We start from the raw sequence: 12449 nt of genomic DNA, 5'->3' as shown, positions 1-12449 counted from the left end.
TCCACTTTCTATCAGAGTCCTGAAGCAGTAGCTCCACCAGTGAAGACCTGAATGATCAAGGCTAGCTCACAAGAGCCCGTAATCGCTTCACATTAAGCCACAATTGAAACCACTACCAGATGTTCTATGGTGCAGTAAAAAATATTTGACTTTCCATCTTATATGAATCTTAGTTGGGCAGGATATAGGAGTATGCACTTCAAGTTTAGTACTCACAGCTTTTGTATCTCAGGGGCATAGGATTTTTTTTAGTTGCTGGACCTATTGAGTATAGTACAGAAAGATTAGGATTGTTCAGTTTTCTTATTACGTAGGACCTGATTTTGAACATGCTGCATAATCATGAGAGAGCGAGAGAGAAAGAGAGAGAGAAAGAGAAAGAGAAAGAGAGAAAGAGAGAAAGAGAGAAAGGGAGAAAGGGAGAAAGGGAGAAAGAGAGACAGAGACAGACAGAGAGAGAGAGAGAGAGAGAGACAGAGACAGAGACAGAGACAGAGACAGAGACAGAGAGACAGAGACAGAGACAGAGAGACAGAGACAGAGACAGAGAGAGAGAGAGAGAGAGAGAGAGAGAGAGAGAGAGAGAGAGAGAGACTCTACTCAGTTCGGATGTCATTTTTTTGATGATCGACTACCCCTTCGGTTTCTTTCGTTGTGTCCACAACTTTTCTATGACTAGTTTTCATCAGACTGACATCTATTAAGATGATGTCTATTTTTCCTTCAAGGGCTGCTGTGGAAACTACAATGGCCTCTAGGACAGGGGAATGCAAATCTCCAACCAGCCCCTCCTTACCTCGAAAAGCCTACTGCGACTGTGCAGGCCTGCTACCACCAACCATTTCAGTATACTGATTAATTTCGTTGTCTTGGGTTGATTTAGCTGAAAGCTTTCCCTGTTGGTCCCCTATAGCCACAGCCCCTCTTATTGTTGGTTCAGCTCCAGTCCTTTTCTCAAACAGCAATCAGCGCTACACAAAATAACACCAGACCGCAGCCCACAATTCAGCAGATATTCAGAGCTATGAAACCTCCTTGTGAGAGCGGCCACTTTTAGGAGAGGGATACCTCAGGGGTTATTGAGCTATGAAACCTGCTAGGAATCAAATCATTCTTTCTGCTCGTTCTCATTGACAATATTCAGTCTCTGGGAAGGTGTCACCAGTTCAAGTATCCTAAGAGACAGGGCGCACTTCCAGCTGCACTGAACGACACGTCCAGCTACTTAATCAAATGATAGGTGCAACCATCAAAGTGGATGAACCAACGCCTGGAGAGTCATTGCAAAGCTTTGTCTTTAGTGTCTCCTACTATAAAGTACCAGCTTCATTACAGTTCTACAAGCCATTCTATGCCACAGTAGGCCATGTAAGGCTCCTCCTGCTGCACCAACTGCAACATTCCCTCAGCTCCTGCTATTCACTAGGTAACCTTGACATGCACTATCCAGGCCCATGCACAAGGCAGGCCTTACAACCTTCATCCACCTCCAATCCACAGGTCTCTCTCAGGGGCGTTATCCAAAGGTGTCTCTCAGGAGTGTTCTAGTACCCCCTTGGTCACAAGCCCTGGCTCCACCAGTAAGAATTCACCTGCAACCACTGTAACTAGTCCTTGGTTGGGTCTACACTCACCATCATAATGTGCCAATATCCGCACTGACATCCTAGCAATGCAAGCCTCAGCCATTTTGTTCCACTTCTCCAGCCACCAGGCTATCTCACCTTGCTCCAGGGGATCTGGAGGCAAAAGGAGGCAATAAATTCATTGTGTAGTGCCAGATCAAGCCTGCGAAGGAGAAGGCTTCCTTGGTCTGCTGATAATCTTCTCTGCTAACTGGCCGCCTCTTTAAAGTAGCCCTGTCTTACCACTCCACTCACGAGGCTGGCTCTTCATCTCCGCTCCCTAACACAACCTCAATCCCACATCAACCTAGCTGGCTTCTAGCTTTTTTTAATCTTTCGCCATAAGATCATGCAGGCAATGTGTATTTTGTACTCAAATACAGTCAGGATTCTGTGGGACATTGCAGGGGAGTGCAGAACTATCGGTTAACACAACCTGCTGCCGATCTTGCTTCTTGTAATGCATCCTACCAAAAAATATTTAACAAGAAGGTTAGGATGATCTTTTATAACTTTAACATTTTCTTTAAAAATGTTTATATCTGTTTGTATTTTTTTTACTGCAAAGATATGTCTGATGTTTTTTAGATACAAAATACTTTCTGCACATAGAAAACATTAACACCTGATCGACACCTTTACCTTTTTTAACCCTGACACTTGTTGCAGCTCAGTTCTAAGGACACTGGTAGTTTCCTTTTCTTGTTGTAACTCATGCTGTAGATTCTGACGTTGTTCTTGTTCACATTTCAACATTTTATCCAGGCTTGAGCTGTTAGAGAAACAAAAAAAAGGACAATGGGTAGTATTACGTTTTATTTTAGTAGAGATAAAGCTAGTTAAATTGTTGATGCTGTGTGACTCATATTGATTATTACTCGATGTTGGACAGGACCTTTTGGAGAGGTGATTATAAAGGTGGATCCGTATGTCAGGCAGCATCTGTAGGGCGGCTTAAAGAGAAGCATGACGAGTTCCAATACTGCTGGTTCAGTGAAGCCTCCTAACAAGTCTTTCTTGGGATCTTGGTTCTGTTCCGTGTATTGTGTGCAGTGTCTGTCTTTTTCTATGTATAGTCCTAACCTGTTTAGCTTCCATTGCTATTGCTGCTGGCAGTTAAGGAGTACATTGACTACTGCAGGATCAATATGACTCTCCATAATGAAAGGATCTGGTGCTTTTTTAGGTCTCGCCTAGGCAGCGCATGCATTGTTCTCTTTCGAGACATGATGTATCTAGTCTGTGGTCTTCAAGCACGCCCATTGTTTTTCATTCGTTCCTTTGGGTTCGTAAATCCAGTGGCGCATTGGATTTATTTGTTCCTCCTTTTGGTGTTTATTTCCCTTCTATTGCGACTGGCCCTATAGAACAAGTTACTTACCTTCGGTAACAATTTATCTGTAAGAAGCATTAGTAGTGATAGATTCCTTACCTTAGAATTACCCTCAGGTGTCTGACTTGATCCGGAAATTTTTTCGTCAGAAGTAGCCATGCATGTCGGAAGGTGGCGTTGTGGTTGCCGAGATGACACGCGGCAGCTACTTAGACGCCACCCTCGTGCGCCGACGTCAGTTCTGTACACGACTTTCCGCACTAGAAACGCAGAGCCATGTAAGATACTGACCACTGGTGCCTGGAAACTAGGGCTCTGAAAGGGATGACCTTAACCCTAGAACGGGGAGGATGGGTGGGGCGGTAAGGAATCTATCCCTACTAATGTTTCTTACAGATATATCGTTACCGAAAGTAGGTAACTTGTTCATCTGAAAGAAACACGTAGTGATAGATTACTTACCATAGAATAGATACCCCAGCAATACCAACCCTGGTGGTGGGTCTGCGAACCAAGATCACACCAGGAAGTCCCGGAGAACAGAACGGCCAAAGAAGCCGTCTCCCCGGACTTGGCTGTCCATGCAGTAGTGCTTAGTAAAAGTGTGCAACAAGGCCCACGAAGCTGTCTGACAGATGTCTTGTAAGGGGACACCACGTCCCAGCGCCGCAGTGGCAGCCATCGCCCTTTTGGAATGGGCTCACAGCCCCACGAGAGGCTCCTTCTTAGCCAGACAATAACAGGCTTTAATACAAAAGACGACCCATCCGGAGTTAGTCCGCTTGTGTACGGCCCAACCTTTCTTGGTGCCAACATTGCCAACAAAGAGCTGGTCATCCACCCTGAACTGTTGTGTGCGGTTCAGGTAAAATGAGAGCACACGTTTTGGGTCCAGACGGTGGAGTCTCTCTTACTCTCTGGAAGGATGCGGGGGCGGAAAGAAGGTGGGCAAAGTGATGGTCTGCCCGATGTGAAAGGCAGTGACAACCTTTGGCACAAAGGATGGACGTGTTCTGAGCACAACCTTGTTGCGCCTGGCTGCCAGAATGACATCATAGACTTCAGGGGGCAAGTCAAAAGTAATCAAGTGATGTCGCTCAATCTCCACGCCAAGAGGTGAAGACTGGACAGGTTTGGGTGGAGGACCGTCCCCTGCTGCTGCGACAGAAGATCCTCCCGAAGAGGCAGTCAGATCGGGGTATCGATCGTCAATCTGAGTAGCTCGGGATACCAAACTCTTCGAGCCCAGAATGACTTGGGCCAGGTCGCGCCTGATCTTCTTCAGCACTCTGGGCAGAAGTGGTAGAGGTGGAAAGGCGTACAACAGACCGCAACTCCGCTCACAACGAAAAGCGCCGCCTAACGAGTGCTGCCTCGGAAATTCCAACGTGCAGAATTGCTGACATTGCACGTTCTCTTTGGTGGTGAATAGATCTAACCAAGGCTCTCCCCACTGTCGAAAGAGACCTTGCGCCACATCCGAGTGAAGACGCCATTCGTGATCCATCATGCACCTGCGGCTGAGTTCTTCCGCCCTGGTGTTCAGTGAACCTGCCAGGTGCACAAGTTACTACTTGTGTAACGATATATCTGTAAGAGACATTAGTTAGTGATAGATTCCTTACCTTAGAATATCCCCAGGCGTCAGACTGGATCTGGTAAATTTTGCGTAGCAATACCCCTGCGCGCCGGCAGGTGTCGTCCGCGGCTCCGCGTCTGTCGTTGGCGTCGTTAGCGCCGGAATGGCGTCGTTGGAGTACTTAAACGCCGCCCATGCGCGTTGACGTCAGTTCTGATACACAGCTTTTCCGCGCCAGATACGCAGAGCCATGATAGAACCAACACTGGTGCCATGAAACTAGGGCCCTGAAAGGGATGACCTTAACCCTAGATATCGGTTCGCAGAACGGGGAGGATGGGTGGGTCGGTAAGGAATCTATCACTAACTAATGTCTCTTACAGATATATCGTTACACAAGTAGTAACTTGTGCATCTGAAAGAGACACGTTAGTGATAGATTACTTACCTTAGAATAGATACCCCAGCAATACCAACCCCTGTGGTGGGTCTGCGAACCAATAATCACACCAGAAAGTCCTGGAGGACGGAACGGCCAAAGAAGCCATCCCTCCGGACTTGGCTGTCCAGGCAGTAGTGTCGTGCGAACGTGTGCAGCGAGGCCCACGTAGCTGCCTGGCAAATGTCCTGCAAGGGCACTCCCCGGCCCAGGGCAGTTGTAGTCGCAGTGGCCCGGGTGGAATGAGCCCTCAATCCAACAGGGGGCTCCTTCTTAGCCAAGGAGTAACATGCCTGGATACACAAGATGATCCACCGGGAGATGGTCCGCTTGTTCACCGCCTTTCCCTTCTTAGCGCCCACGTAACCAACAAAGAGTTGGTCATCCATCCGGAACTGGCGTGTGCGATCTAGATAGTAGGAGAGTGCACGTTTTGGGTCCAGACGGTGGAGCCTCTCTTCCTCTTTCGAGGGATGCGGAGGCGGAAAGAAGGTGGGCAAAGTAATGGACTGCCCGATGTGGAAAGCCGTGACAACCTTGGGCAGGAAAGAAGGTCTTGTCCGCAACACAACCTTGTCCGGATGAACAGAGAGGAAAGGAGGTGTGGAAGAAAGAGCCTGGAGCTCACTCACTCTCCTGGCAGTGGTGATGGCAACCAGGAAAGCAGTCTTCAAAGTAAGAAGACGGAGAGGACAGTTATGGAGCGGCTCAAAGGGAGCACACATTAGGTAAGTAAGAACAAGGTTCAAGTCCCAATGGGGCATCACGAAAGGAACAGGAGGGAACATGTGTGTGATGCCCTTCAAAAACCTATTTACAATCGGGGACTTGAACAAGGAAGGCTGATCAGGTAGCCTCAAGAAGGCGGAAAGGGCAGAAAGGTAGCCCTTGATAGTGCCCAGAGCAGAGCCCTGCTGGGCAAGAGAAAGAAGGAAGAGGAGAACCTCAGAAAGAGGGGCAGAGAGTGGATCCACAGCCTTTGCTGTGCACCATGCCACAAATCTGTTCCACCTGCAGGCGTATACCGACTTTGTGGAGGGACGCCTGGCTGCCAGAATGACATTACAGACTTCGGGAGGCAAGTCAAATGGCCTCAACTGCCGCCGCTCAATCTCCAAGCTTGTAGGTGGAGACTGGGCAGGTTCGGGTGGAGAACCGTCCCCTGCTGCTGCGACAGAAGGTCCTCCCGAAGAGGCAGACGAATCGGGGGATCGACTGACATGCTGAGTAGCTCGGGATAACAGTATCTTCGTGCCCAGTCCAGAGCCACAAGGATAACCTGGGCCCGGTCGCGCCTGATCTTCTTCAGCACTCTGGGCAGAAGTGGTATAGGCGGAAAGGCGTACAATAGACCGCAACTCCACTCGCGACGAAAAGCGTCTCCGAGCGAGTGCCGCCTTGGAAATTCCAACGCGCAGAACTGATGACATTGCGCGTTCTCTTCTGTGGCGAATAGATCTAACCAAGGCTCTCCCCAGTGCTGAAAGAGGCCTTGCGCCACGTCCGAGTTCAGACGCCATTCGTGATCCATCATGCACCGACGGCTGAGTTCGTCCGCCCTGGCGTTCAGAGAACCTTCCAGGTGTTGAACCACCAGGGTCACGGCCTGATGTTCCAGCCACTGCCAGAGGCGCAGAGCCTCCTGGCATAGGGTCCACGACCCCACCCCGCCTTGTTTGTTGCAGTACCACATGGCGGTGGTGTTGTCCGTGAACACCTGCACTACACTCCCCCGGACAGAGGGGAGGAATGCTTTCAGTGCTAGACGGATCGCCCGCAGCTCCAAAAAGTTGATATGGAGCTGGGACTCCGCCGGAGACCAGAGGCATCTGATCTCCGCCTCTCCCATGTGGCCTCCCCAGCCCTGGAGGGACGCGTCCGTCACAACCACTTGCTCCGGGTGGGGTCGGGAGAGGGATCTGCCACTGACCCAATCGCGGTCCGGGAGCCACCACTGCAACTGTCTCGCAGTGCCCTCCGAGATCAAGACATGATCGGACAGGTTGCCCTGATGCTGGGCCCACTGAAACTTCAGGTCCCACTGCAGAGCCCGCATCCGCCACCGGGCGTGATGCACCAGAAGGATGCAGGAGGCCATCAGCCCCAGAAGCCGCAGCGTCAATTTGACCGAGACTCGGGATAAAGGCAGAAAGATCGGAAATAAGAGCCTGAATATCCCGAACCCGCTGTTCGGGAGGATAAACCCGAAACTGCGCCGAGTCGAGAACCGCTCCGATGAAGAGGAGCTTCTGAGAGGGACACAGGTGCGACTTCGGCACATTGATGGAGAACCCCAGCAAGTGCAGGAGGTCGGCCGTAGTCTGGAGGTGGCTGGCGACAAGCTGGGGTGAGCCCACCTTCAACAACCAGTCGTCAAGGTAGGGGAAGACTGGCACCCCTAACCTGCGCAGATGAGCTGCGACCACCGCCATCACCTTCGTGAACACCCGCGGGGCGTTTGTAAGGCCAAAGGGGAGCACGGTAAACTGAAAGTACTCGTGGCCTACCATGAACCGCAGGTAATGGCGGTGGGCAGGCAGGACGGGAATGTGGAAATATGCGTCCTGCAAGTCCAACACTACCATCCAGTATCCACAGTCGAGAGCAGACAAGACCTGAGCTAGAGTTAGCAGCTTGAACTTCTCCTTCCGGAGGAAGCGATTGACGTCCCTGAGGTCCAGGATAGGACACAGGCCTTTGTCCTTCTTGGGCACCAGAAAGTAGTAGGAATAACAACCACGTCTTACTTCTGGCGCAGGAACGTGCTTGATGGCTACCTTGGCCAAGAGGGCAGCGACTTCCTGTTGAAGAAGTGCCAAATGATCCCCCAACATGCGGTGGTACTGGGGTGGCATAGCTGGAGGGGTAGTCTCGAAGGGGAGGGAGTAGCCCCTTCGACTATTTGTAAAACTCACCTGTCCGAAGTGATGGTGCACCAGTGAGGGAGGTGATGGCGAATCCTGCCGTCCACTGGCGTTTGATGGGCCTGAAAGACCGGACTAGGAAGGTTTTGAGGCAGTGGTGGCTGGGGTAGAATTAGACTGACCCGCCCGCTAGCCCCCTTGACCTGCCTCTGCGGGTCCTATGTCCGCACTGAGACTGCTGCTACTGCGGCCTGTGGCTTTGAAGCGAACATGCTGGGGCGCCCCTTCCGTAACCACGAAAGGAGCGAAAAGCAGAAGGCGGAGGTGGGCGAGTGGCTAAAGGCCAAAGGACTTGGTCGTAGCCCGCGAGTCCTTAAAACTCTCCAACGCCCAACTGCCTCGTTACCAAAAAGGCGAATGCCATCAAGGGGCATGTCCATAAGGGTGTTCTGGACATCTCCTGAGAAGCCAGTAGTCCTCAGACGGAGCACCACGGTCGTGGAAATTGCTCTACCCAGCAAGTCGGAGTTGTCAAGGCCACATCTTATTGTGAACATGGCTGCATCTCAATAGCCTGAGATAGCACTGTCCGCGCCTCCTCCGGACACTGAGGAAGCACTTGCGCCACCGTATCCCACACAGAGTGGGAATAACAGCCCAAGAGGAATGCAATGTTCACAGACCGCAGCCCTGAACTGGCAGAAGAAAAAATCTTCTTCCAAAATTGTTCCAGTTTCTTGGATTCCCTGTCCGGGGGTGCGGTAGGGAATGCGTTCTGGGACGTTGAGGCTTGGACAACCAAGCTCTCAGGGGTGTTGGCAGAGGAAAATGGGGTTGCCCGGGGCCAGGAGTTGGCGTCGGGCCACATTCCTAACCACAGGAACCCCTGTGTTGGGCCTGGACCAGGTGCCCAAAAGAACATCAGAAAGTGCCTCAATAAAGAGCATCACTGTCTCCGCAGAGGAAGCCGCCGGCCGAAGCACTTCTGTCAGGAGGTCAGTCCTGACGGCCACTGCAGGGAGTTGGAGGTGGAGGGGCTCCGCCGCCCTACGCAACACAACTGCATAACTTGCACCCACCTCCGTACCACGGTAGGAGGAGTGAGCATACCATGGACAGGAGAGGTGTCCAGACCACTGACATCCCCCAGTTCCTCTGCCCAGTCAGGGTCATACTCACACTGAGCTGTGAGAGGGTCCTCAGACCCACTCCCAGTCCTCCCCTTCCTCCGAAGCCTGATGTACAGGCCGAAAATAAGGACGATGGACATAGGGGTAGAAAGGCCCCATCGGTGTCGGAATCGGCGTCGAGCAACACCGTTCCGGCTCCGTGTCCCTGTCTGGCTGAAACCGGGGTCGTCTTTGTCCGGTGCTATGGGCGACGTCGGAGGTGGTGCTGGTGGGCTCGACGTAGGTGGAGGTGTGAGTAGGTCAACAGGCGTCGACCGGGTTCCAGGCCTGGATCCTTGGGGGCCCTGTGTCAGAGCCAACAGCGATGCCAGAGCCCCAGTCAGTGAAGGGCGAGGGCCCCCAGGTCACAAAGGCGCGCCGGCAGGGCCCGACAGACCAGATAGGTGGGCCATGGCTGACAGAAATTCCTGCAGCTGGGCCGGAGTCACCGACAGACCCGGGAAGGGCGGGTAGGCCGACAGCGACACCGTAGGCTCCGCCGGAGCCACGGGGGAGGCACTACCTGCACCCTCAGCCATGACGGGCATGGGGAAGTCGTCTAGCGATGACGCTTCTTCGACTTCTTGTGCTTCCTCTTACCTGACCCAGAGTGTGAAGACTTTGATCTTGCTGAACGATGGTGATGGCTCCGCGACCGGTCCCTCGACCTCCCACGGGACCGGGACCTTGAGCGGCGTGGAGCCGACTGCCGGACCACCAGCAACTTTCGGGACCGCTCCTGCAAAGTCTTCGGTGCCATGGCCCGGCAGTCGGGGCATGACTTGTGGTCGTGGTTGCAACCAAGGCAGTAGAGACACACGCGGTGCGGTCCGTCACCGTCATCATCCGATGACAGTCCTCGCAAGTCTTGAAATCGGGCATCTCTCCAACACCAGGAGTCGAGCGACTCGAAAAAAATGAGACAAAAAGCCTCCAAAAATTAATGGGGGTACCACTCTCCCAAGACCTGCGCTTGCTGGCGCGGAAAAAGAAATAACGGATGTCATTGCATGAGGACGGCGTCTAAGTAGCTGCCGCGAGGTCATCTCGGCGACCACGACACCAACGACGGACACGAAGCCAAACGTCGCCACCTTCAGACGCGCAGGGGTACTGCGGACGAAAACTTTCCAGACCGAGTCTGACGCCTGGGGGTAATTCTAATGTAAGGCATCTATCACTATGTGTTTCTTTCAGTTAGAAGTAGTCGCTCCCTTCTGTCTATTTCTGTTACTTTCAGGGCACCATTTTCTTTTGTTTGTCTTGGCTTGTCATTTCTGAATGTTCTGGGTTTGAGCATTTTCATCTACACGAGCCTTAGCTGATGGGATTTTAATTTTTCGATTGCATCCCAAGGTGTCCCCACAGCAGAGCCACTGCGCCCTCTCATCCCCCCAGCAACGCTTTCCTGTGTTCACATATTTGTAATTTATGTACTTTAAAAAAAAAAAAATTATGTAGCGTGAACTCCACCCCAAGTTATCGGAGCACTTTACTCAAAACAGTTAGGCCTTATAGTCCTTTATCCACTGTCTATATAAGATGACATCTCCCTTTATAATATATGGACTTGCTACAGTGCTAATTGTTTTAGGTTTATGCGTATTGCTGCTGGTAGTGGCTCGTATACTGCGTTATAGAGCACAATAGTTAAAATCAACATTCTAAACTATAAGAGTGTCTCTGTCATTTATTGTTGTGGACAAGTACGAGTGAGTGAGCGAAAGGGTACGTGCTGCTACCGCGATTCCTGAGAGAGTCTGGAGTGTTGTGTTCTAGGGTGTCTAATCATTTGTACCTTCATGGTTGGTTAGAAGAGCGAGTGAGACACTATAGCTTGTCGGTCCTGGGATTGTGGGTACTGAGGCGGTAGGAAGGCTTAGCCCCTATAACACTGAGGTCCCGTATTCCTGTGCATAGTTCTGTGTATGAGTAGAATCCCTGCAACAGCATGTCTCAAAGAGATAGCGTAAGAGCTGCCTAGGAGAGACCTAAAAATGCTAACAAAAATAGTAAACAGATAGCTAAAAATTACAAAATTATACCAGTGCAGAAGTGTGCAGCAGTGATGGGGAGAAGTGCTCAGTGTAGGTAAGCAAGATGCCAAAAATCCACATTGCTGACACAGTAGACCTGTAAATTAGTCATGAGCCCAGATATTTCGAAGACTTTTCATCACAGACACAGACATGCTCTGATATGCTAGAACGCTGTCAGTATGAAGAAAAAAGCATTGACATAGCCAATAGGTCTTGCCTTAAGGGACCTTATAAGTTTTTAGCCATGCAACAGTTGATGTTGTTGCACCAAGGATAGTGTGCTGTATAACTACATACTTATAAGGTTCCAAAGGCGAAACCTATTGACTAAGCCAATGCTTGTCCTCTTAGCTTACGCTTTTAATACACCGGCAAAGCCGGCCACGCAGGCGGCGACCATCAGGGCCAGTAATTGAATTTGTTCGATCACAAAAGACAACCACTTTGAGGCTAACCGCTACATCTTGAACGTCTTCTAAAACCACTGGTTTGAATGTAGATTTCAATTACAGGCTTGGAGTGATTTACAATACACGTGTAAACATGTCAGTCTTACAGCACATATACTGCCTCAAGAGAGGAGAGTTGAAGTGCTCGTCCTCTGCAAAAGGTGCACCAGCATTGCAAGAGTCACGGGATGGAGCGATTGTCGGTTCTCAGAGACGCACTATCATTACAAGAGACGAGGAAAGTAGTATTCGTCGGCTCCTGGACATGCACTCTTATAGCTGAGAGACGGAGTGTGTGTCTATTCCTAAAGACGCGCGATCAATTCCTCTCCACTGAAACACCAAGCAGCGCAGCTACTGCAAGTGACAGCCTAAAACCAAGGAATGTTTAAGTTTAACCCTTCTTGTGCGAAAGCAAAGTAAGGAAGCGCATACTCGGGCACAGCCTTACCCGTCATTATGGGGGACAGCACCAAGTCCACCCACGCTTTGCTCTTCTGAACTTAAGGAAAGCAGTGAGCGTAGTCAACCGAAAAGCAAAACCATGTAATTTAATTTATAAAGGTGGCTGAGTTGACATGAAGTACCACAGACACTGCTTCTGACTGTACATGCCAAATCACCAACAGCCAATCAGGGGGGCAGCTCGGCGCTTCCTGACAAGCGGGAGGTGGTGGGTGACGTAACGACGAGAACACTGCCGGACGCCAATCAATAGCGGCCCGAAATGGAAGTCATGTTCCCCCAAACCTCTCCCCCTTGCTATGAAGAGCCGACAACCGCCAAGTTAGTCAAAGTCCCGGAAGCGAGGTGACCTCTTCGGAGGCAGCATTGACGTATTGATTGGGACAGGAAGAGACTGTTGGCGAGCCAGCTTCTGGAGGTTAGTGGGCACGCACACACTTCTGTGCTTCATCATCCACAACCGGACAGACTTTATCGGAAAGCTGAA

The 12449-nt window shown here is 51.0% G+C and overlaps 1 protein-coding gene across 3 annotated transcripts in view; it reads right to left on the bottom strand.

Moving 5' to 3' along the window:
• RUFY1 (RUN and FYVE domain containing 1) overlaps window positions 1–12449 on the bottom strand; it is a 594809-nt gene that overhangs the window by 110171 nt on the left and 472189 nt on the right. For all 3 annotated transcript variants that reach the window (XM_078653337.1, XM_078653336.1, XM_078653338.1), the window contains one exon: window positions 2268–2397. In XM_078653337.1, coding sequence (XP_078509463.1) covers window positions 2268–2397 — 130 coding nt within the window. The remainder of the gene's footprint in view (window positions 1–2267; window positions 2398–12449) is intronic.

Source organism: Lissotriton helveticus, chromosome 7 (assembly GCF_964261635.1).
Source record: "Lissotriton helveticus chromosome 7, aLisHel1.1, whole genome shotgun sequence".
Lineage (NCBI taxonomy): Eukaryota > Metazoa > Chordata > Amphibia > Caudata > Salamandridae > Lissotriton > Lissotriton helveticus.
This window is presented reverse-complemented; position numbering and strand designations above follow the sequence as displayed.